A 26,665-nucleotide genomic window follows, 5' to 3' on the forward strand; every position below is an offset into this window, starting at 1 on the left:
ATTTTTAAAGGGTTTAAAAAGCATAATCAGCATACAGCTTTTTCTCACTTAACAGATGCATTTCTATTTGCTTGCATACAGCAAAGGGTAAAAACTTGAATCAACTTACTTATGATTTCAGAAATGTATTCCATGGAATTTACTTCACCGCTTCTACCACTGATTCTTCAAATAAGCAAAGTACAGAGGGTCTCATCCCCTGAAACTGCTTTTAAACTAGCACTTTACATTGAAAAATAAGTAGAAACCTAGCAATTCCTGGTACAGTGCCTGGACTTAGCTTCATTTAATATAAGAATTGGATGTACAACAAAAAATTTATCATTTTCTTTATCCTTGGAGGACAGGGAAGGAATAAGGAGAGGTGGGGACATGGCTGTAGTATTTAAGAGCTGAATAGAACAATGCATCTTTCACAATGCTGAGAACTCCACAAAGAAGAATCACCATGAATCTCATCTATTTTTTTAGTTCATGCTGGATTAGGAATTTAGATGCCCCTCTTTGTGTATCAATTAATTCAAACTTCTCCCAAAATTAATACTACAAGATAAACTCTAACTGCAATAGGTATTTCCTAAGTAGGAGACCAAACACCAAAGGGAATCCCTTCTTCCAACATCTTTTGGTTATGTTAAGATCTCACCAAAGAGGAAATCTAACACTTAAATATGAAATCTCTTGGCCAAGTAAGAAACTACAGCTATTATGGGTATTACCCTACATTGCCACTATTTGTATTACATATTAAATTAAACCCAGCGTTAAATATGCTTGCATAATTATGCTGTGAATGATGATAGCAGTGATGACGCTAGTGAAAAAGCATCATCTTTACCCCAAGAAGAGTAGGATGAAAAAAATGTGAAAACAAGAGAAAGTAGACAAAGAGTTGGGCATTTTCTGATCTGAAAAGAACATTTTAAACATAGAAATACAAAAAGAAAAGTATTCCCTTATTTCCCCTGTGTGGAAATGTGAAACATTTATTTTAGATATCAGACAAGAACAGAGCGAAGTAATCCAATTTTACTGCAGCAGTATAAAAATCATCCTTTCACCACAGTGTAAGATTTAAGTTAATCTGCACAAGGGTACACATTATATAAAATGTAGTAAGATTACTGCTGCCCTGCCAAGTACTTCCAGTCCCTACCCAGGTCCTACTGCAAGACTGGTGGTCCCAATAGTTTCATGGAAGCAAATCATTAAAAAAAATAATAATAAAGCAATTAAAAAGACAAATCAAAATGCCTCAGTGACCATATATCCAACTCAAACTTTATCTATTTAAATGTTACATTTGCTTCCCACTAATAAATCTTTATTTCACTCAAACTTGAACAATAAATCTTCCATACTGAAGTATCTTCCTTGCCCAACTAATTCAAAGGAAAAAACCAAAATGATTAGTAAAGAAAAATGTAGGGATTAACACACCCTCTTCTTTTAAATATTTTTAAGGTTTAAAAATTATTTAAAGTTTTAAATTTCTAGTAAGAAAACATTATCTGAATGAATACCCTAATGGCAAACCACTGTTAAATGTTTCAGCTGCATTTGGAGCAGAGGGGTAGGGATTATCTTCAAAGCACCCCAGCTTTCTTCATGAGAAGATCAGAGGTACACTGGTTTGTATTATTGCGACATCCATTAGGTGATCTAAGTTGCTTTTTCTTCAGCAGGGGCTTTATTTGTCAGAAGGGCATTATGCTTGACCTCCAAATTTGGCCGACAATTTACTGATGAGATTCATAACCTTTGGGTTGCTCTGATATTTTGACATATTTGCCGGGTTCTGAGCCACATCCTGGAAGGCCACCATAACTTCTGGATCCTGCAAAGAAAGGTGTGTCTGTGTATATATATATGTGTATACATATATATATGTTTAGTATGAAAAAAATGTTCTATGGGTCATCAATTTTGTTATCCTAAATCCTATCTCTTTATTCAGACCTTCAAATTTGTCATGGCTAAGTCAACTCAGGTTTGGACAAGTCCCTGAAGCGTAAACATTATTAATGTGTACTTGCAACTCCAACTCAATGATGTCACTTCAGACAATGGAAAAAAAGATATACAATTTTGATACAAAGAAAAGGACAACAGGATATAATTACCAACTATTACAGAGTATTTCCCTATAAACCACTTTTAAAAACTTAAGCTCATTCTGAAAAAAAGAACATGAATGTCACAACTGCATAATAAGCTATTTGGTAATTCAGCTCAATAAAATATGGCCAACAGAGTAACCTTAACCTGTCTCCACATAGAATTATGAAAGAAATGCCTCAGTGATACAAAGTCCAACTTTGTTCTTCCAAGTCTTACCTGCATGGCTGCAAGAACCTCTGGATCACTAAGAATTTCATTGAGCCCAGGCATTCCTGCCATTCCAGGCATGCCCCCTCCCATTCCAGGCATTCCTCCAGGAAAATTACCAGGCATTCCGCCAGGAAAGCCACCTACAAGAATAAATGAAAGATCTGTACCAAGCATATTCCCAAGCAGTCTGAGTACACTATTTCCTCCTGATTAAAATAACACATGTGCATGCACAAAGAACAAGTGTGCTACTAGACACAAAGTAGTCTGAACATTCTAACTGGATGTAACAAGACATAATTTTTAACATTAATTATTTAAAAATAAGGCTGTAAATATGTTTTTCCTAGTAACAAAACTTTAAAAAGAAAACTAGTCTTACCTCAGAGAGAAAATTGACAGTCCCTTGGAATTATAAAATTAAAAAGTCTCGTAAGTCACCTTGTATCTTATCTTCTCATTCTTTAATATTATTTGTCTGTTTCAATTTAAAGTTAATTCATAAGAGTTTAGTTTTTTTGTTTTTCCCCCAAAAAACTATATTCCCCTAAGCTAACTGCTTCCTTCAAGAACTACCTGAAATGCTTGTTATAAAAAGCTGTGGATTTTTGGGAGTCCCCTGGTGGTCCAGTGGTTAGGATTTGGTGCTTTTCACTCCTGCGAGCCAGGTTCAATCCCTGGTCAGGGAACTGAGATTCTGCAAGCTGCAGGACTCAGCCAAAATTTAAAAAAAAGCTGTGGATCTTAATCTCCACCCTGACTGCCTCAAAATTTCTGAAAGTAAAACTGAAAATCTGCATTTTTAACAAGCAGTCCTGGTGTCTCTTTTTTACACTGAAAACAATGCTCTAGTAAAAAAGATTTAATTCTCCCAGTATATTTTTAGATTACAAACCCAAACTTTTCTACTCAGTTTTTCACTACCATAAACCTTTATGTCCACTGGAGATATCCTAAAATCACAATTAACACCAACATAGGGACATCCTAAAAAGAAATACAGGTAACATTAATCTACAGATCAAGGGTCATTACAAATAAAGCTATCATAAAGAAGAAACACCTATAACACAGTGATTTCCATCTGTCTCAACAATACAAATGTGCCCATAAATAACTAACAATCACAGATAAGGAGATCTAATCGGGGGCCTGAAAACAACTTCTAGCTTCTTATGCTACTGCTGACTTTTTAAAACTACTTTCTACAAAAATTACTGACCCAAGGCAACAATAGTTAGCCAGTCTACTTGTCAAATCCATATAATAAAACCCACATAACAAAAAACTATCTCTAGTACTAGTTCACATTAGTGGTCATTTTCTAAAACAAAGGTACCTGATATAAGATATTATCTAATAAACAGAAAGTAAGCTATGAGCTAAAATTTATTTTCTTGCTTTTTCTCCAAGTCATCCCCAATGTATGTTCCTTCCTTTTTTTTTTCTTTTAGTTGCTTGCACATGACCTTTCAGATTAGAGGCTACCTTTCCTAGCCTCTGACCATGTGGTAAATTCTAAGCAAGGGAAGCATAAGTGGTGTGCAGCTGCCTCTATAAACCTTTACAAGACTAGTTGCAGCTGCTGATCCCCCATTACAATTACGAACTTAAAAAAAAAAAACTCTCTTCTCTACGTAAATTTCACACTGCCTCATTAAGGAAGCATTCTCTGAGTGCCTTTTTAACAGCTCTTCTACCTGTATCGCATAGGCCTCTGCTATCATTCAAGGCTTTGCCTCACTAGTAATTTCTGATCACTTGACATTTGCAAGAAAGGGAAGAATGTGTTGATATATTAATTCTACACTGGATGCAGAACTTTTTGTGCTTAATGATTCCATGCTTTTACCTAGTATCCTCATGAATATCAATGTATAATAGAACAAAATTCCATTACAGCCATTTAGGAATACTCTAATTAATACATCATAATAAATTCTTATAGTCTTTTAATAAAATACAATGCTCAGACCTCAGTAAATTTTATCTATTTTTAAAAAGTATACTACTCAAAATATGAGGAAAATAATATACTGTATTTCCACTAACAAAATTTTTAACAAGAATGAAACTTTCTAGAGGCTGACATTCTAAAGACTCAGTGTTCCAGGGACTAATGGTACAAAATACAATATACATACCTGAGCCTCCAAATCAGAATATTACCCAATTATTTACAATATTAAGAGTTTTAATTTTTCTTTCAAAATACCTGGAAAAGAGCCATACTGAGCTCCTGATTGTCGTCTGGCTTCTTCCTCCTTTAATACAAAGAGGAAATAAATTATATAATAAGAAGGGGGAAGTCTGCTGTCCACGACTACCTTATCCATGCAAAACCATGAAAAAATTGTAAAATAAGCTAGTTAGAGGACTTACAAGTTTTGACAAGTTTCAAATGGCAATGTTGGACTAAAGGAGACACCCCATCTCCCAAAAAACAATTTTCAATTGGATTCTCAATGGGTATTACTTTTGGTAATGATTTCAAGTAATATTTTTGATTTGTAACTAAAACTAAAAAATAACTAGAGTCAATTTTAAATAGCTACGAATCCACTATTAAAACGGAAGTAATCATAAAACTTAAAATATCAGGGCTTGCATCCTAAAGAAAGCAAATAATACTGCCAAGTTTTAAATTAATTACTTGATCAGGAAAAAGTCTTGATTTTAGGAGAACACAAACAAGGATATAAATTGGTGCTATACAAACTCACTTAAGAATTTGAAGACTAAGCAATGAAGGGAAGAAAAACTTCCTTTAAGAAGTATCACTATCCTACAGAACTGCAGCCAGCTCTTTTTATTTAACAAGAGCCAGGAATTAGAATGATATCCAAAAAAGTCTCATCTACTATATTTTGCTTTAATGGTTTAAGTATAGAAACCTTACCCTTTGGGCTCTCTCATGTTCTTCCCGAGCCTTCTTGACCCTTTCTATTCTTTCTTTGATCTCTCGCTCTTCACGTTTTCGCTCATACTTTCTCCGATGTTCAGCAATTTTCTGGGCCTAGGGAAGAAACAGCCACAGAAAAATGTCTTCTCTGAAAGTTGAATAAGGTCAGCACAAATCAATGGTTTTGTTAAAGAATTACTTTTCTTTGTGGAGAGATTTAATTCAACACATAGTTGTGAAAAATGGGTTAGATTTACCCTATAGAAAAAGACCTAACTCAGGCTTTAACAAGTCCACTGTGAAACAAAGAAAAGAGGCTGGGATTTGAAAATAGAGAAAAGTGTTAAAAATTTCAAACAATTACCTAGTGCAAGGATAACAAACAGATGTCAAATTGCATGACAATTTTTGCCTGATACCTGCCATGGGAAGGCAGAGACTGGGAACACATACCAGTTACTTCCCACAGTCTAACTATACTGAAGTTTTCCTCATCAATAAAATGAGAGGGCAGGGAGAAGTATGTTAGTCTTAACTATAACAATCAAGAGAAAATATGTACCAGGCACTAGTACATAGTCCATGCCAAACATTTGGAATCTAGTAGTTATTCACAGAATAATATAAACGTAAGAGATTCATATTCAACCATTATTTTAGCTTGTTTATGATTATTTTTTAAGAACCTTGTGTCCTAGAATATCTCATCCGATAACCTTGCTGAGTTAGCCCTGTTACAAAAAGAAAGAAAATCAAATCATGATAGATTAAATTCAATAAAACTTCCACCATCTTAAAGCCTCTGATAGTAAATTCTTGAACTTCCCACAAAGCTGAAAGATTTACCATGTAAACGCACTAAGTTGTTTTAACTAACAATTTTAGATAGAAATAAGGACAAACCAGACTCAATCTTGGGCTGCATTTTATAAATTTTCTATTTGTTCTTTTGCTGTAAACTTGATGCCCCTTTTCCATTTCTAACCTTCTGGTTATAATTTTGCAGGGTTGCAAACAAAATAACATAGCTTGCTGTAATACTGCATGAGAAATTAAAGCATGAAAACCCAATGAGATTTCCTGAGTTCAACACAAATTTAAGTGATTACAGATTATAACTTCCAAAGATTGTTTCTTTGCATCTGTTTTGCAGTTAATTTACTGCTAGGGCGTTAGTAATGACTTTTCCCTTCTCTACTTTACCATACCCTTGGTTGAACTTCTTTCAGCATTGCACTAGCATCTTCATCATAATCCAGCTTACAGGCAAGGGCAAGATCATGGGCAGCTTCTTCCCAATGGCCCAAAAGTCTGAAACAGATTTTAAGTAATTTTTGGAGCCTTTTACACATATTCACTTACGTAGCATGGTGTCTTACTTCCTTATTATAAAAAAGGACTGTTACAGAAGAGGTTTAGATATTCAACTACAAATTTTCATGAACCAATTCAATTAGTATGTTCCACTCCATAAAAATTTAGTTTAAATTTCCTCTATGGTAACTGTGAAGCTGTTCTACTAAAAAATGTTTAAAAGCTTTTAAAAATTTGTTTTAATTCACAGTATTATGATGTTTTAAAAAATTATATAGAGCCACAACTTTCAACTCATTAAAAACAGGGTTAACATGATGCGTATTCAGCATGCTACCTTCTATATGGGATAGAAAACAACATGTGTGCACATATTATTTAAAAAGGAGAGACGGGGGCTTCCCTGGTGGCGCAGTGGTTGAGAGTCTGCCTGCCGATGCAGGGGACACGGGTTCGTGCCCCGCTCAGGGAAGATCCCACATGCCGTGGGGAGTGGCTAGGCCTGTGAGCCATGGTCGCTGAGCCTGCGCATCCAGAGCCTGTGCTCCGCAACGGGAGAGGTCACAACAGTGAGAGGCACACGTACCGCAAAAAAAATAAATAAATAAAAAGGAGAGATGGGATGGATCAGAAACTAAAGGTTGATGGAGACAGGTAAATATGGAGTAGAGGAGATAGCAATGGAAATGAGACTTCTCTGGTTATACCTATTAACTCAGTTTTAAACATGCAAATGTTTTACGAACTCAAATAAGAAAATTAAATCAGAAAGGACAGAAATAAAGCAAGCCCAAACCCTGAATACAAACAGAAATAAAAAGAGGCTAATTATTTATCACATTGACAACATAAACCATACAGGAAAAATTAATTCAAGTAATTTTTAAACCAGTATTCTGACTGTATATCTTAAGTGAGACATATCCTAGGGATAAGAAAGAACTGCAAAATAAACTTTACTTAAAGGGTATATTATTTTTAATGCATGATTCTAGGAGAATACTGTCTAAAATACAAAATGGAAAACATTTAATGTTGAATTTTAATTGAGAATATCGGTATAAACTCAAAATTTCTCAATTTCTTTCCCTAAAATCATTATTTTTAAAGGTTTTTTTTGACTGTTAATTGAAATGACAATGACGATACCCTGGAAACAATAAACATACCTAGTGGCCAAATTTCAGTTTCCACAAAATAATCCCCACTAAAACAAACCAAGATTTTCTGGAGAAATGGTCTATTCCAAGCTGTTTGTTTTTTAATGGTTTTCTTTGATGTTATATAGTGTATTTTTTAAATTTATTTTTTATTTATTTACTTTTTTGGCTGCATTGGGTCTTAGTTGTGGCACGTGGGATCTTAGTTCCCTGACCAGGGATCGAACCTGCGTCCCCTGCATTGGAATGCAGATTCTTTACCACTGGACCACCAGGGAAGTCCCTGGTCTATTCCAAGCTAAAGTACAAGATGAGTTCTTATACCAGAAGGCCAAGAAATGCTCAAAGACTAATGGGGTCAATCTCAAGACAATCAACAGCAATGCATGACCTTTCATATACCCAGAGAGCATTAATATAAATTTTCCAATCTTTTATCTGTATCTTTGACATCTGTCTTCATAATCACTAGAGCTACTTTTTGAGTCACCTAATACAGATGGTCCCAAGCATATTCATCTTCATTTCCATCCACACTTGAAGCACAGTACCTTTTCAATCCATGTAAGATGTAAATAGCACAGGACATTTCATCCCAAACCACAAAGACTCATCTGTATATTAAGTTTTGCTTCCAGGTTTGATTACTGATCTGGGTTAAATTCACCTCTTTATTTTCCCCCTTATCTGACTCTTCAAGTGACCTAACAGTGATCGAAGTAGTCTGAAGCTAGTATATTCCTTTTTCCATAATATATTGGCTGTTTAACGTTAAGTTACAAAGTCTGAAAATAACAGAAAGTTTGTAAGACACTGATATAAAGCCACTCTCTTTTCTTGGCGATAACTGAGAAAAATCCCTATCTTACATTTGGCTATATGTGGCCAAAAACTGTTAACACTGGTATTCACTGAATGCAAGCAGTGAAAAGAATTTTTATTTTCTTACTTGTTCCTTATGACATTCTCTCAATTCTACATACTGAGCATGTATTACAGTAAAATTAAATCCTTAGTCAATTTTTAAAATTTTTTTGATGTGGACCATTTTTAAAGTCTTTATTGAGTTTGTTACAGTACTGCTTCTATTTTATGTTTTGGTTTTTTGGCTGTGAGGCATGTGGGATCTTAGTTCCCCAACCGGGAATCGAACCCACACCCCCTGCATTAGAAGGCGAAGTGTCTTAACCACTGGGCAGCCAGGGAAATCCCGCGATTTTTTTTTTTAAATAAGGTATATTAAAACATCAGATTTAAACTTAAAGAGCTCTGAAAATAACTAAGTCTCATTATTTACCTGTGTGCTTTCCCTCGCCACTTGTATGGCTGAGCAGAATCAGGATTTATTTCAATAGCTCTGTCACAGTCTCGGATGGCAGCATTTGGCTTCTGTAATTTGATGAAGACACTAAAAAATAAGTATGATATTAAAAAGTATTCATTTCAAACAGTAACTTTTTGGGGGTTGCCACAGAAGCAATTCTATCTAAACAAATAAGCAGAAATCAGTTTTTATTTAGAATTCTCACCTCGCTCTCTTGGCATAAAGAATGGCCAAACGAGGATTTAGCTTGATGGCATCTGTGAACAAGTCAATGGCTTTCTGTAGTTCACCTAAAGTGAAACAAAAGTTTATTGAGAAATAGTGGATAAAAAATATTAATAAAAACTGTTGGTCTCTTTAATTAGCCTTTCACATTTCCCTTTTAGCCTAGTAAGACTAGTTTCTAAATTAACATACAAAACTGGCTCTTCAAAGCAAAATCTTTACCATACCTATACTGTAAATCACTCAAGACAGACAATTTTGGGGAACATAACCCCCCTAAAAAATATTAGAATACCACATTCTTGGTAGGACTCATTGGCTTTTAAATTTAGATAAAATCAAAGGATAAGTCAATTTTATTCTATTAATTACATTTTCTTGTATCCATTAAATTAAAAGGACAGGGCTTCCCTGGTGGCGCAGTGGTTAAGAACCCGCCCGCCAATGCAGGGGACACGGGTTCGAGCCCTGGTCCAGGAAGATCCCACATGCCGCGGAGCAACTAAGCCCATGCACCACAGCTACTGAGCCTGCACTCTAGAGCCCACGAGCCACAACTACTGAGCCCGCGTGCCACAACTACTGAAGCCCACGCACCTAGAGCCCATGCTCTGCAACAAGAGAAGCCACTGCCATGAGAAGCCGGCGCACTGCAACGAAAAGTAGCCCCCGCTCACCGCAACTAGAGAAAGCCTGCGCACAGCAACGAAGACCCAGCCAAAATTTAATTAATTAATTTTATTAATATATTAATTAATGCAGCCAAAAATTAATTATTTTTTTAAGTTGTTTCTATGATAAAAAAGCAAGAACTGTAGAAAAAGAGATGTGGAGCAGTGAGGGTGGCAATGTCCAATCTGATTCCAAGATCTCAGAAGCTGTTTAATGCCCAACATATATCCACTGCTTACTAGAAAATAAACGTGGTTATTAAAGGATGAAATTAAATATATTTTCTTTCCATTTGTATTATTTTTTTCAAACAATCACTAACTTGTTAGGACTTAGATACTTATTAAATTGTTTGAGCCTAACTACATTATAAACTAAACTCTTATGTATTTCTTTTGGCCTAGGAGTGCTGTGAAAAAAGTGAAAATGGTGAGGACACTATAAACAGAGCAAGTTTGGGAAACTCTGCCCCAATGCAAAGCTATCATCATTAGCTACCTGGACTACAAAAATTTCTTCCCTCCCTCTGTGGAGTCATGAAAATGCATCTTAGATTTGCTGCAGCGAGCACAACTGATGGAGAACGCCACCTTCTAGGCTCAAGGCTATACTCCATAAGCTGCTCCCAGCTAATGACTGAATACAGGAAGGATACCCAGGTAGGCCCATTCTTGTGAGACGTGCAACTCCTCTAATGGGCAACCTTGGCTTGCCTAGACTTTTAGAAACACACACACCGTTGAAGACTTTTCCTACACAACCTTCCATCTCTCCTACAGAGGGGTAAGACCTACATGATAGCCTCACTGTCTTCCCAGACTCCTCCAGTTCTCCCTGCTCCCCCACCTTGCCTCACAGGTATTTTCCTAATATACCTCTGCCACACCAACTCATGTCTTGGCTTCTACTTCTCCAATGAACATACCCTTAATTTGCCCCTAAAATATGATCTACACAGAGTAGCAAGAATAATCCTTTTCAAAAGTAAATTCTTCTCACTATGAAATCCTCCTATTCAAAAAACTCTCAATGAAAAAAAAAAAAAAAAAACAACAACCCTCAATGGCTTTGCATAATCAAGGATAAAATCCTAAATCCTTAGCATGAGCTACTAAGTTCTTTAGTGAGCTGTCAATCATCTGTCCTCCTCACCACCTTCCCACCCCCCATCTCCCACCCCGCAAGCACTTCTCTGACCTCAACTCTACCACTCTTATCCCTTTGCTCAGCACACTCCAGATAGTCTGGCCTTTCTGCTATTCCTTGAACACGTAATTGCCCCCAATGCTCTCCCAATTAACCTCTGTATTTGTTCTCCCCTATGTCCCCAAAAGCGCTTCTTTACACGGCTTGCTCCCTGCACTTCATCAGGTGCTTTCCTGACCACCTTATATAAAATATAGCTTCCATCATTGACTATCCCTTTACTCAGCTCTATTTTTCTTCATAGCACTAATTACCACCTAACTTTACATTATAAATTTGTTTATTTTTGTTCTCCCAAAATATAAAGTCTACGAAGTAAAGAACTTGGTCTGCTTTGTTTCCCGCTGTATATCCAGCATCTGGAACATGGTAAGCCTTCAATAAATACTTGTTGAATAAATATATTAAACTGAAAAAGCCTAATAGAAATACCTCTAATAATGTGACAGCTGGAAACACTAAGGTCTTAATAAGAAAAGTACCAGTACCTTAATATTAGTACCAGGTACTATTCTAGGCATATTATACACATTTACTCATTTATTCCTTATGACTCTATTAGGTAGGTTTTATTATCCATATTTTACAAGGGAGGGAACAAAAACAGAGGCAGAGAGAGTAACTTCTCCAAGTTCACGTAGCTAGTAAGCCCCAGAGCTGGGATTCAAACCCAGCAACTTGGGCTCCTTAAACCCAGGGTTTAACTATATTCCTGCCTCTCCGACCCCAGGTGGGGCCTGAACCTACAATCCCTAGCTTATAATACTAGTGTTTTATCTCTGTAACATACACCATAAAATTGTACCTATTCTAAAATTAGAACTAGGCTATATTTACACATAAACATAGCTTGGAAAAAAATAAGGAAAAACAAAAATGTGACTTATTAGGTAGTGGCTGCTTCATTTTCACTTTGTTAAATATTGCTTAGACAATATATAAGTAAATTTTAAAAAATACAATATGCCAAAATAAGTGACAAAAATAATGAGTTGATAGTATGGCACAGTAAGATCCTGGGCAAGTCAAAACCCCTCTAAGCCCTCAGATTATTCACTGATCTGTAAAATGGGACTAGTATGAGATTTTAATGAAATAATGCACATTAAAATATAATAAAGCTGGCAGAAATGTAGAAAGCACAATTATATGCTAGGTAAATAGAAATCTTAGGTGGTAGGGAAATTAAGAAAAGATTAATGTGAAAAAGGAATGGTCAGGAAGAGAAGTGGCTGGGATGAATTGATGGGTACAACTTAAAAGTTGAAATAGGTGAAGAAGAGCTTTACAGAGAAGCACAAGTAAAGGAACATTCTAGGAAAGTGAGGTCTGGCTGGAATGGAAGGTTAATACTCAAAAAGAATAAGGCTGGGAAGGCAAAATACAGGATCTGACTCTAGCAGGTCCAATGCTATGATGAGCTTCAAAATGTATGCAAAAGTTAGTCACAGGTTACAAGCAAAGGAGTGTGTACCAATAAAAACAAGTTCTAAATAAGAATGATCTAGGGGCAGTGAATAGAAAGCAATGAAGTAGAGACATGTCAGGTAGACAAACTATTAAGGTAACTGCAATAGTATAAACATATAAGGACTTAAGCTAAGAAGGTGGTGGGATTACAATGAAAAGGAACCTGAACAGCAATCGATACTGAACTCATTCTAAAATAAAACTTTAGTCATCTTCTAAGTCTAAGGATGAAGTACAAATGCACAACAGCATCATACAATAGCATCTATTCAATGATGGCATTGTGACACACTACACCACACAGCTATAAAGGGGTTTGCAGTACCCAAGTTAATAAATAATTTGTTCTTATAAATTTTAACTAATTAAACATAATACTTAATACTACCAGCACTCTCCCACTCTGATAGGATTTTCTGAAGGGGTTCTAACATGCAGAAACTAGAACAAGAGTGTTGTATTGATGGACAATATTTGTCAAGGGTGTTACAATGTAAAAAGTCGAGGATCATCGATCTAATACCATTTTTGGGGAAAACCTTTCAGCTTTTATTATTATTATTTTTCAGGTTTTCCCATCAGGCTTTTATTATAAAGAAGGTTCCAAAGCCTCCTGTCAGTGGAGAAACACTAGACTATAGTCAGGCAAGTACCGTCTTTGAGTTATAATCAGGATCTGTACACGCCCTGAGGCAAGATAATTGATACCTGAGTGATTTCAGCCTCTTTATTAATGGGAAAGGGGTGAGTGGAGGACAGGACGCTTTCTTCTCCAGTACCATATACTCAATAAATTTAAGTTCCCTTCCAGTTTCCCACCATTAACAGTTACTGCAGCAGAGAAGTAGAGAAGAGAATATCCAGACTACTATAGAAAATGTAGCAAAGAGAAAAAAAAAAAAAATCACTCACCATCATTTAGGGCATCAATGGCAGCCACTTTTTTATCATTTGCCTGATCCATCATCTCCTCAGTTATCTATGGGGAAATTGAATATCAACTAAGTAGTAGAAGAAAAGCAAAGGGAAGGAGGAAAGAATTTGGACTTTCTTAGGGATGTGGTAGTCACAACCCCCATTTCCACTCATTTTTCTCTGGTCTCAAGGGAACAAAGAGGAGAATTATAATAAAGGATTAGTAAGAAATCTTACAGGATACATTTTAATCTTTCATACTAAATAATAAATTTCATTCCCTATACTCTGCCCTAGACATGACTTTTGCTTCCCTCCATCCTGATCCGAGCAGGTTTTTCTGCCCTAGTTTTTACCAAATCCTTTCTAGTTATTCACAAGTACAGGCACAGCTTATTTTATTGCACTTGGCAGACAGCACAAATTTTACAAATTGAAGGTTTCTGGCAATGCTGTGAGTCTACTGGAGCCATTTTTCCAACAACATTTGCTTACTTTGTGTCATTTTGGCAATTCTTCCAGTATTTCAAATTTTTTCATTATTGTATTTGTTATGGTGATCTGTGATGTTACTACTATGACTTGCTGAAGGCTCAGATGGTTAGCATTTTTTAGCAATAAAGTATTTTTAAATTAAGGTATGTACATTGTTTTTTAGACATTTAGCTATTGTACACTTAATAGACTACAACATAGTGTAAACATAACTCCTACATGCACTGGGAAACCAAAAAATTTGTGTGACTCACCTTATTGTGGTGGTCTAGAACCTAACTCACAATGAGATCTTGGAGGTATACCTGTACTAAAACCCAGTTTCCCCACAAGTGGAAAAGCTAGTTCCTAAGAAACTTGAATCTTAGAAATGTCTCATTCTTTTGGTCCTATGAACATCTATTGAGCACCTATACTAGATAGAACAAACACCGTACAAGATGCTGACAGTACAATGATCATTAATAACGAAAACGTACAGCAAACCTCCTACAAGAAGCGATTTCTTTAACAATCAAAAATCCACTCTATCACCATCACTGTAAAATATTACTGAAGGTGCTGGCTAATCATTAAGAAAATGATTTGATACGTTTAAAAACTGGAAGGAAAATACCAGCTGTCTTTATACACATACCTAGAAAATCTAATAGAACTGACAAGCTATTAGATCTACTATGACAATTCAGTAAAGTTCTCTTTACTGAAGAGAACAACAAGAGAATACAAGAGCAACATAAAAAACAAACCCAGAGTTCTTCCATCAGCAACAATTAGAAAATATAATAGAACAAGATACCATTCTAAGAGCACACAAGACTTTCATGGGAGGGAGCAGGGGAAAAGATAAAATTCTATTAAAGGACACAGATATAGACCATGCTCATGAAAAACTAATCAACTGTATCAATCTACCCCCAAGTTACTCAATAAATTCAAAGCATTTCAAACAAAAATCCCTACAAGTTTTGGACAAACTAAAACTTTTTAAAAGAATAAAGGAAAACACACTTTCCACATAGTAAGACATCCTACAGAGCCAGGATAATTTGCAAAAAGACGACTTCAGTTTATGGCAATATGATGCACATGATACTCTGAACAAGTCTAAAACACACCTTTTATCAATAAAAGCCATCTTTGGCCTAAGAATGTAGAAATCCTCAAACAACAAAATAAAGTGAAGGCTTGAAATCCAGCCAGGTGCCAAGTGCTCCATCTGCTATCACCCTTGTGGAAGGTATCAAACTGGGTGACCTTGCAATTCTGTTTTTGAAGATAGTGCAGGACACATGAAACAAAGTCTACATTCAGGTGAAACAAATGTATGTTGTCTAATCAGACATCCTCCAAAACAAATCTGGAACCCCAAATGCCTATACTTGCAGGCATAATGGTATATCAAAAATAAACCCGTCCCAAAGAGGGAAACCTATATAGAGAGAAGAAAAAGAAATCTCCCCTGAAAATTCATAACCACAAGCCAGCCTTTGCACTGGAATTCACATTACTTCTGTAGTTAAATAAGCAATGAAAAAACCATGCTGAGAATCTGAAGTGATCCTTGAGCTGGTCGCACCAACTCAGCGTCTTGATTGAAGCAAACATCTCTCTCTTTGGAGGAACACACCTTCTACTCAGGCCTCAAAACCTTTCCACAGGTAAAGTTTACAAGAACTCATGGTCAACACACACACGCGTGCATGCGCACGCACACACACAAACTACAGTAAACAAAGTACCTCAATGAGCAAGAGTCAAGAAAAATAACAGGAGAATAAGACCAGCAAAACAGTCCGATAAAGAATTTAATGTGTTTAAGAAAATAAATGCAAGTTCTAAAAATGAGTAAGGAGCAAGAGACTTAAAAATAACCAAGTGGTCTTTAAAAAGAATCAAAGAGAAAGTATCAAAATGAAAAACAAGCATTCAAATTCAAACATCAATGGAACAGCTGATTAGACAAAGAAAGCATACCTAATTCGTCAGTGATAAAGAGATGGAACTTAATAGTGAAAAAGTCTGTATCTAACTACGGCTCCAGAATGAGAGTAGAGAGAATGGGAAAGAAGCCATTTTTGAAAGAGATACTAGCTGAAAATATTCCAGAGCTAAAAAAAGTTAACCCTAGGATTTACGATGCCCAGTAAATCCCAAGTAGGATAAATAAAAAGGATTATAAACCTAGACACACCGAGATGAACGGCACCATCAATAAATAGAACATGATTAATTTTTTAACAAATATTGACAAAGTATTTATATTCGTTATGGAGAAAAAGTTAAATTATTTAAAGACATTAAAAAAGACCTAAAAATAAAAGATATCACATTCGTGGATAATCTCAACAATGAGGAGATGTAGCTCCTCCCTTTGTTAATTTAAGTTTAATGCAATTCTAACGGAGAGGGGATAACAATCTGATTCTAAAATTTATATGGATGAACAAAGGGCCAATAGCAACCAAAATTACTCCTAAAGGTTTGGGGGTCCTTGCCCTACAAGATAACAGACTTAATATAAAGCTAAATACAACAATGGGTCATTAGTGCATGGAAAAAAATTAGACAAGTAGAACAAGAAAACACCAAAACAGACCCACACATATACAGAAACCGTGTATTTTGGCATTGGTGAGGAAAAGGCTTTTTCAATTATGGTGTTGATGGTTAAAGGTGAAAGGCAAACATAAAATTTTCAGAAGGAAAAAACCAATATATTACAGCAATTATAACCTTAAGGTAATAAAGCATATAAAAGAACTTTCAATTTAACTATATTAGAAGATTTTGTATGGGGGGAGGGATAAATCAGGAACTTGGGATTAACATACACACACTACTGTATATAAAATAGATATCCAGCAAGGACCTACTGTACAGCACAGGGAACACTACTCAATATTCTGTAATAACCTATATGGGAAATATTCTGAAAAAGAATTAATAGATGTATATGTATAACTGAATTACTTTGCTGTACACCTGAAACTAACATTGTAAATCAACTATATTCCAATAAAATTAAAATATTTAAAAAAAGACTTTGTATACTAAGACAATGTAAAGAAAGTGAGGAGAAACCACAAACTAGTAGAAAAAAATGTGGAGCACACAGACGACAAACTGTTGGCATCAACTGTTAGCAGAATATAAACTGAACTTAAAAATCAGCAAGAAAGAGATGAACCAGTAAAAAAAAAAAGGGAAAAGTCAGAATAAGACTTCACAAGCACCTGTGAATAACCAATAAACATGAGAATATGTCAACTTTATTAGAAATCAGGAAAATGCAAACTTAAAAGCCACAAGGACATATCATTTCACACAGTAAGGTTGGCAAAGATGAATTATGACAATATCAAGAACTGGTGAGAATATGGACCAATCTTTTAAACTGCAATTAGTATATTACAATGTTTCTCAAGCTTTGTTTCATTATCAACCCCCAAAGAGCCTTTTTAGGCAATTTTTTCTTACTTCTCACCCCCTCCATTTTAATACTGCAGATATAGTGCATATATGTGAATGTGCTATGACCTTTGGAGTACCACTAACCATTGTAACACCTAAGTTTTTTTCAAGCCCCCCTCCCAAGAACCGATTTTCACCACCTTGAGGGCAATATCTTTTGTTGGGACAAAACCATTTTAGAAAACTGGCGATAGATATCCCATTAACAGGCAATTCCACTTGTAGAAATAAATGTTAGATGAACTCTATGGTCTCAAAAGCAGTCGAACCAGATGCAAACTGAAATAGGTAAACAGAATACAAGTATTTCAGAGATTGTTAGAGACTACGATTAAAAATAAAGGGAATTTTCACAAATATTTTAAAGAATAAAATGCTTTCCTAGATGCCTTAAGTCAGAGAAAGATTCAACTTGCACTTTTCCTAGAAGAGAGATGTCATAAAATTATTACAGTAGGTAGGCTTTCACATTCCTGGCAGCAAGCAGAAAATAAGCCATTGAACTTACCTCTACATTTTCATCTCCCATTTCTTGAGGGGCATCAGTGTCTGGTTCAATCACACCTTCATTGTCAATTTCTGTTGAAGTTAAGAAAATGAAAATAAGACCTAGGCTATCCAATATAGTAGCCACTAGCCACATGAGGCTATTAAAAATTAATTAACCTTGGCTAGTGCAACTGATGAACTGAACATTTTACTCTAGATTAATTTAAATATTTTACTTTGTTAATTTTATTTAAACCGGTGCACTGTAAAATATTTCCCTGTTAAACACAATCTTATTGTTTTGGTAAAATTATATTTAATTTTATAGTCACATAATGCAAGGTATTTATTATCATATTGTAGTAGGTACTCTGGCAAGTGCATAGTTTCTATTCCTATTACATATTACACAGACATACTGATTTAGTCAGTGTCAACAAACTGATTCAGTTGAAATGTTGTGTTCTACACACCAATATACTATAATGTTTTTTTAAAAAATATTTTATGCAGATAGCACAAGTTATAGTGATACTCTGATGTAAATCATGATAAAATATTTAATTTTACCATTTTCTGCCTTTGAAAACATAGTATGGATAAATTTTAAACTAAAAGTATACTACTCGTACAGAACTGACCCCCAAAGATAGCACTACAAAGAGCTATGCTGCAAACTTCATGATGGACAACTGTATAAACAAAACAAAGTAACTGTTATATATCAAAAATTTTTTAAACAATAAACATTAGGAGACATTTTTAGCAAAGAGTAAATGTGATAAAAGCAGTTTCCTCTCAACTGTCAAAAAAGAATGAAATTAAAATTGGCTACCTGAAATCAGAATTAACATCCAACAATAAATTTTTAATCAATTTTTAACAGGAACTGAGCTTGTAACTTTTTCTAATTATAAAACAGCTTGATTCCTGCACAAAATGCTTTTAGATGGAGTTAATTTTTTAAAAAATATTAGTCATGGTAATTGTTAGAAAACTGTAAGACTAAAAAAATTTTACAAAAAGCAAAAGATCTGATTAAGCCCCCAAACAACAAACCCTTTCTAACATACCAAAGATCAACGGACTCAAAATTTGATAATTTGAAAAAGGAGTATTTTTTTAAAGCTTTTAGATAGGTTCTGTGAATTAAGAGACTGCCCAATTAATAACTGGGGTATACATTTATAGTCTCAAAGGACCTCCAAATTTATGAAGAAATTTGTCAGTTTTCAGTCTAAAAAAACCAAACCAAACAAACAAATAAAACCCCAAGCCCATGGCATAGACATCAATTCTTCTAAACTGAACCAGTTTTATTAACACAGATGCAGCTACTAAAGGAAAATAATTTTTTGGTACTGGATTCATTTATTGGAAAACTTTTACATATGTCTAGAAAAACCTGGGTATCTGACCCAACTTATTCAAATACAAATTTCATGAAGTCTGAATACTGATCAAGTATTTCCATTAAAAAGGTAACATCTGCATTGAGATACGCTATAAATACTCTGGATTTGAAGACCTAGTATGAAAAAAGGAAAACAGCTCATTAATAATTTTCCCATATTGATTACATGCTGAAATGGTACCATTTTACGTATTGTTTAAAATATATTATTTGAATTAATTTCAACTGCTTTAAATTTTTAAAACGTGGTTACTAGAAAATTTTAGATTTCGTATGTAGCTCACGTTATACTTCTATTAGATAGCACTAATTTAGTCAATTTAGTAAAAATCAACACAGGACCATATCATGAAATTATCGAATACAAACTAACTACCATCTCCTCACCTAGATCACTCTCCTCACTTGATGGTTCGTCTGTCTTTATGTTTTCCTCCGCCTTCCTACTATCTGTTTTTTCTTCCTAGCAAAAGGAAGGCAAACAATGCTATCAGCATTTAATAACACACCCAACATATATGCTATTATTTTATACCAATTTATGTATGAACTATTCAGATACACTGTATTTCAGTTGTTGATGCTCTTTCTTGTTTTGTTTTGGTAAACTAGCTTTTGTTTTCTATTTTTATTTCTCTTTTTAAATTAAAGGGGCTTCCCTGGTAGCACAGTGGTTAAGAATCCGCCTGCCAATGCTGGGGACACAGGTTCGATCCCTGGTCCGGGAAAACCCCACATGCAGTGGAGCAACTAAGCCCATGCGCCACAACTATTGAGCCTGTGCTCTAGAGCCCATGCACTGCAACTACTGAGCCCACGTGCCACAACACTGAAGCCTGCGTGCTGTAGGGCCCACGTGCTGCAACTGAGTCCAAGCGCCTAGAGCCCATGCTCCGCAACAAAGAGAAGCCACTGCAATGAGAAGCCCACGCACCGCAACGAAGAGTAGCCTCCGCTCGCCACAATTAGAGAAAGCCCGCGCATAGTGACGAAGACCCAACGGAGCCAAAAAAATAAATAAATAAAAATAAATTAATTAATTAAGTATAGGTCCAGTCCCTCATCCAAACCATTTAGAAAATGAGTTTTAGAATTTTTAAAATTTTGGATTTTAGGAAGCTAATAAAGTGGATATACCACATATTATGTAACACCCGTAACAGGCACTGTAGTCCACAACTCTCCATAATCAAACACATACTACTTTCGCAAAATAAAATTTTTTTAGCAGAGCTATGTTAATACAATTTTGTCTTCACACGTGTATCACATGGCAAAATATCTTACCTAGGGCTCAGAATCTACCAAACTCTGACAATTGACTCACCAAAAAAAGAATTACTACTTCTGAAGCTTTTACTTAACTTCTCTCATTTCACTGTTCAAAGATAAGCTAAATAATAAAACAGCAAATTTTCTTATCAATTTAAGATAGCTAGTCAGAAGACTCTGAGGAAAAAAACCTTTTAGACATGAAGGCAGAAAATAGAAGAAAAAGGAATTCCAAAGGGAGCATTCTTTTTTTTAAAAAATTAATTAATTAATTTATTTATTTATTTTCGGCTGCATTAGGTCTTCTTCGTTGCTGTGCACGGGCTTTCTCTAGTTGTGGCGCGAGCAGGGGCTACTCTTTGTCGTGGTGCACGGGCTTCTCACTGCGGTGGTTTCTCTTGTCGCAGAGCTCAGGCTCTAGGTGCATGGGCTTCAGTAGTTGTGGCACACAGGCTCAGTAGTTGTGGCTCGCGGGCTTAGTTGCTCCACAACATGTGGGATCTTCCCAGACCAGGGCTTGAACCAGTGTCCCCTGCATTCGCAGGCGGGTTCTCAACCACTGTGCCACCAGGGAAGTCCCAAGGGAGCATTAAGAGTACATCTTCCCCCATCCCCATCTCTAAACTTTAGATACCAGCAACCTCCTCCTGTTTGTACACACCTTTTTGGCAAATACGCTAAAGCAACTCCATGAACCACACTCAGAAATATTCCTCAGGTGGTAGGGCAGAAAAGAAAATTGAGAGTAACTAATTTGGGTTGTTTTTTCATTTACTTTCCAAATATTAATAAAGTACCTACAAAAACACTATGCTACGTGCTAAAAAACAACCAACCAAAAATGATGAATGGGAATTCCCTGGCAGTCCAGTAGTTAGAACTCAGCACTTTCACTGCTGTGGGCCCAGGTTCAATCCCTGGTCAGGGAACTAAGATCCCACAAGCAGCGCTGAGTGGCTAAATAAAATAATAAATAAAGATAAGACTACAAATGCACACAGACACAGAGCTTACCACTTACAGGTCATGCATATAACATATATCCAGCATTTATTCTCACTTACTCTATACAACATAGTGAACATTCAACCCCACATTCTCAGTGTTAAATCAGATTATAGAGATTTGATGTCCAAATAGAAATTTTACAAAGATGTTACTTCCAAGTGATTTCTCGGGGAAATCAGGAATGGCTATTTGAGGGCAGAAGGTGACAAACATCCCTAAGAAACCTTATTGTACTTTATCACTAAACATACAAATGAAATTCATAGCTTACCTTGGTATTTTCTTCCAATTTAGTTTTATGAGTAGCAGGTGGTATTTTACCCCCCATGCTTGAGAAAGATGAAAGAAAAGATATTTGTTTAGAAAACTAAAATTCAGTAAGCCAAGAAACATTTATTTGTGCTGAGAAAAAGGTTACATATTTAAATAGTTACCTTTTCAAACCTTTAAGGGTAAACTCATTTGAATGCTTCAATATTGTAAGTTTCTTTCAGCTTAAAAATTTATTTACTTTTAGGATACTGGTTAATAAAAATCTAACCCTTTCCTTGTCTCAATAAGTCTAGTAAACTTAATTATACAGCTTCTCTGTCCATCTTTTAAATTTTTAGCATTTTTAACAGGTGTGTAGTGGTATCTTATTGTAATTTGTAGCTACTGTCCATCTTTTAAATTTTTAGCATTTTTAAAAGGTGTGTAGTGGTATCTTATTGTAACAGGTGTGTAGTGGTATCTCTTTTCATACATTTACTGGCCATTTTAAAAACCTTTTTCGTAAAGTTCACCTCTTGTCCAGCCTTCTATTAGGTTGTCTATCATGTTTGTAGGTGTTCTTTGTATATTCCGCATATGCACATTCTGTCAGTTTTACAAGTTGCAAATGTCTTCTCCCACCCTGTGGCTTGCCTATTCACTCAATAGTATCTTTTGATAAGGCCAACATGAAGTAAAAGTATAAATGCAAAGTAACAAATGTAACGAGAAACAAAATTTGCAATTTCTTGTATGTACCATTCAATTAAGAAAAATGTGTACCTTTCCCATTCTGTTTAATGTGACAGTAACAAAAAAAATCTTCAGTTACTCAGTACCTTTGATAAGGAAAAATGGCTCCCGTGTGCCAATCATTAAATCATTACACAATCCAAAACATCTAACTACGCAATTCAGCAAAGTGAAATGGTTTAATGATAGGGAACAAGCATACAAACAGGACAAAATTCTTTAAAATTCTATTCTACCGAAAAACTTTTCGAAAGAGCACAGTAATCAAATACCAGTTCTTTGCAGTTAAATTTTAATGAAGGCACCAGACTTCCTAAACTGTGTTTTTCCTAAGTTTCAAAATGCAGCATCCAAGAATGTATTTAGAGTGACATCCAAACACAGTCCTAACAGTGTAATTTATGTTAAAACTTTGAGAGGTGATAGTCCTGCCAACTAATGTGTTAAACTAAATCTAATCCTAAGGAAATATCAGACAAACCCAAATTGAGGGAAATTCTACAAAACAACTGACCCATAATATTCAAAATTGCCAAGGTCATGAAAATCAGTGAAAGACTGAAGAATTATTTCAGAACGAAGAGACATGAGTACGAAGTGTAACATGTAATTCTCAAGATTAGATACTATTAATGTATCAGTATCAGTTTCCTGAGTTGATGGCTGTACTGCAGAGGACTGTCCTTGTTTGCAGAAAACACACCCTAAATGGTGTTGGGGACACAGTGTCGGAAATAGTTCAGGAAAAAATTTCCTTGTACTATACTTGCATTTTGTTTGCAAGCTAGAAACTGTTTCCAAAAAATTAAAAAATTTAAAACTTGGGAGGAAAACCCAAGAGGGTTTATTCATAAACTAGATTTAGAGTTTCTCACATTCCAAATTCTAGTTAACTATTGGAAGGTAACACCAATTTATAGGTACAGAAGTTTCATTTTATGCTTCCAAGATTTAAAACAAGATAGTTCTCCGCCAAAAATTGCAAACTGGACTTTGCCAACATAGGCATTTATGTGGGACCACACAAGACTTCAGTCATAATTCTCTTAATTTGGTAACATTAAACCTACTCTGTGCTATATTTACTTACACACATGTACAAAACACTGGGTGCTATATTTTAAATTCACTGAGGATACAAATGCATCCTGTTCATTTCATTTAAAATATCTGCTGAAGGGCTTCCCTGGTGGCGCAGTAGTTGAGAGTCCACCTGCCGATGCAGGGGACACGGGTTCATGCCCCGGTCCAGGAAGATCCCACATGCCGCGGAGCGGCTGGGCCCGTGGGCCATGGCCGCTGAGCCTGCGCGTCTGGAGCCTGTGCTCCACAACGGGAGAGGCCACAACAGTGAGAGGCCCGCGTACCACAAAAAAAAAAACAACAACAACAACAACAAAAAAACAAATCTGCTGAAAAGCCATGTGCCATGCATGCACTGTGCTGGAGACTAGAATACAAAGATTCTCCCTTTGATCTTAAATTGCCATAAAATAAAAGGATAAAAGTAACTGCAAGATACAAAGTAGACCGAGTTGTGATATAGGAACAAATAGCATCAGAAAATACTTCTCCCCCTAGAAAAACAAAAATATTCCAAAACATTATTTCTTGGAAAGAATGTAGTCTCCCTGATTCCCACTGACTATTGGGCCAAAATTTTTTTCTTCATATTTCTCTTGTTCAATTTATTAAACTTATATATTCTTAAAACCAAATAAAATTTTAAGCTATAAACAATAGTAGAAATTATGGCAAATAAGCAAATGGACTGTTCTTCAATGTCTAAGCCTGGATATCCATGACTAATTTAGTATGGACTAAAGGAAAACCTGAGATGGTTTCTACTTGAGGAACCCTAAAAGTAGGATTAGGTTTAGGAATATTACTGGACCTAGAAGTCTCCACATTCAACCCTATCTCCTATAACTTTGGACTGCTTTAAGAAGACTGATACCAAGACAGTAAAGAGAGGAACTGATACACTTCAGAGACTACAATACTTGACAGAATTTTCAGACCATAAATCGGAATTCTCTACACAGCCACAATCACTCCAGCACAAGTTACAACACTGCTCTCGGATGCGTGTTAACTTTTTCCTCACAGTGTCCTCTACCTCTCTAGGAGTGGAACATAACATTGTATCAACTCAATATACCGCTCACTCTTGGTGCCAGATATTTCTTCCTGCAGTATAGGTCCGCTTTACCTGGAATTTTAAGAACTTATTAATTGTAGGCTCTTTTCTCCAATGAGTAAGTTTAAGAGAAGGACAAAAGCATACAAATATCTTAAGTGACATTTTTGGATCAAGTTACTCAACAGAGAAAATGACTAAAATCTAGACCTCAACTCCTAGTCCTAAAAATTTTTCTGTTAAAAAGCACAATTTGGAAAACGGTATTAACTGTTAACAACTGTTATTAAGCTACTACAGTAACTAATTGTAAGTGTTCTCAGAATTTTACATAAATTAACATGAGCAAAAATCTTACAGTAGCTAGAAAATTGGTGGGGGAAAAAAGGATTGAGAAACTTCTTAGAGGAAAAAAATTACTATCCCACCACAGACAACGTTGATAGATCTGAACTTAAGTTCCTTCGTTAGAACAAGCTCACTGGAAGAAATATTCTTTCAAATGTTGGCTAATCGTTGGTTCATCTTCCCCTATAAAAATGTTACTAAAATAAACAAATCAACGTTTAGGGTAGTACCTTTTAGGAGTCATATTGTTTTACACTATTTATCCCTTTTTACTCGCTATTTATCACCGTGAGATGCAATTTGTATGTCATCTCTTTTAAATTCCTCACCAGGAGTACTGACTCTAAAGAATCATCTCGGGGAAGAGTTCCCTTTCTCCCTTAAGGTCCCCTTCAATACGAAGAATACTAATCTCTATTACATGCTAAATACCAAGACGAATTTCTGTACTTATCCATCTGTATCCCTAAATAGATTGTACTTAAACTGTTTCCTAGCTAGCACCTGGCACAATGCCTGTCCAATTACTTCCACGCTCGTAGCGCCGTACTCTGGAGTTAAAGATAACAAGAATAGATCGTGTTAACATGTGGGTCCTTGAAAAATCAGTTTTTTAAAAGTGTTTGGCGTGATGGCACTGCCACTACGGAGGTACAATAAGCGATTCCCAAAATAATTCTACGCACTTAGAATCGCTGTAATTGTAAAAGTAATCAAACACAGTTACCACTTTTATTGTAACTTATTAAGTAACTTACACATCACACCACTTTTTAAAGGCACAGTGCGTAAAGGAGCTGCTTCGTGTCACTGCGACCTCAGCAGGACACCAGAGATTTCAAGAAAAACAACTCCATGAGAAAGCTAAGTCTTGCCGCTTTCACCCCTCCCCCTCACTGTAGCAGGCTACAGTGCCCTGCTGCCCGCAACCATCTGCATCTCCGTATTTCGCCGAAGACACACCCCTGGCGACCTCAGAGCGGAGGAAACCCAGCTCTGCCTTTTCCTTCCCTGCCTCTGAACCATCTAAGCTTCCCGATCCTCCACGAGCCCCTCGAGGTCGCCGCCAGGGAGCGAGACTCGCCGCCGAGCTCCAGGTTCCTCCGCCCCGCGCCAGCTCGGGCCCAGCTCGCCCTCCCGCCGTCCCTGTTCCCTCCCCCATCGGCCCTCAGGCCCGGGTCTCACCTCTCCACCCACTCCTTCAGGAAGCGCATTTCCTCGGTGTGCAGAACGCTTGGGTCCTGCTTGCACATTTTCACAAAGGCTCGAAGCTCGCTCACTTTGCGGGGGTCCATGGTACGGAGGCGGCGGGAGGCAGCAGGAGGCGGCGGGCGCGGCAGAGGCTGCGGCCCGATCCCAAGCCCGGGCTAGCTCAGCGTGACCGCGTAAAGGGGGCGGCTGCTGAGAGGCAGAACAGACTAGAACCTCCCCGGCCGCTGGCTCCGCCCACCCAACGGTCTCGTGACCCCGGGTCCTTCGCCCGTTCATTCCTATTCCTCTA

The 26,665-nt window shown here is 36.3% G+C and overlaps 1 protein-coding gene across 1 annotated transcript; it reads right to left on the reverse strand.

Annotated features, from left to right (window-relative positions):
• Positions 1–951: 951 nt before the first annotated feature.
• On the reverse strand, positions 952–26,600 carry ST13 (ST13 Hsp70 interacting protein). The gene is made up of 12 exons (XM_067698193.1): positions 26,350–26,600; positions 21,943–22,000; positions 19,779–19,854; positions 17,997–18,067; positions 13,517–13,583; positions 9,237–9,321; positions 9,005–9,115; positions 6,442–6,544; positions 5,231–5,347; positions 4,547–4,595; positions 2,338–2,471; positions 952–1,837 (listed from the first exon to the last, which is right to left on the reverse strand). Exons 1-12 carry the CDS (start codon positions 26,457–26,459, stop codon positions 1,709–1,711), a joined length of 1,110 nt encoding a protein of 369 aa, XP_067554294.1. The 5' UTR covers positions 26,460–26,600; the 3' UTR covers positions 952–1,708.
• Positions 26,601–26,665: the final 65 nt, after the last annotated feature.

Source organism: Pseudorca crassidens, chromosome 11 (genome assembly GCF_039906515.1).
Source record: "Pseudorca crassidens isolate mPseCra1 chromosome 11, mPseCra1.hap1, whole genome shotgun sequence".
NCBI classification, from domain to species: Eukaryota; Metazoa; Chordata; class Mammalia; order Artiodactyla; family Delphinidae; genus Pseudorca; species Pseudorca crassidens.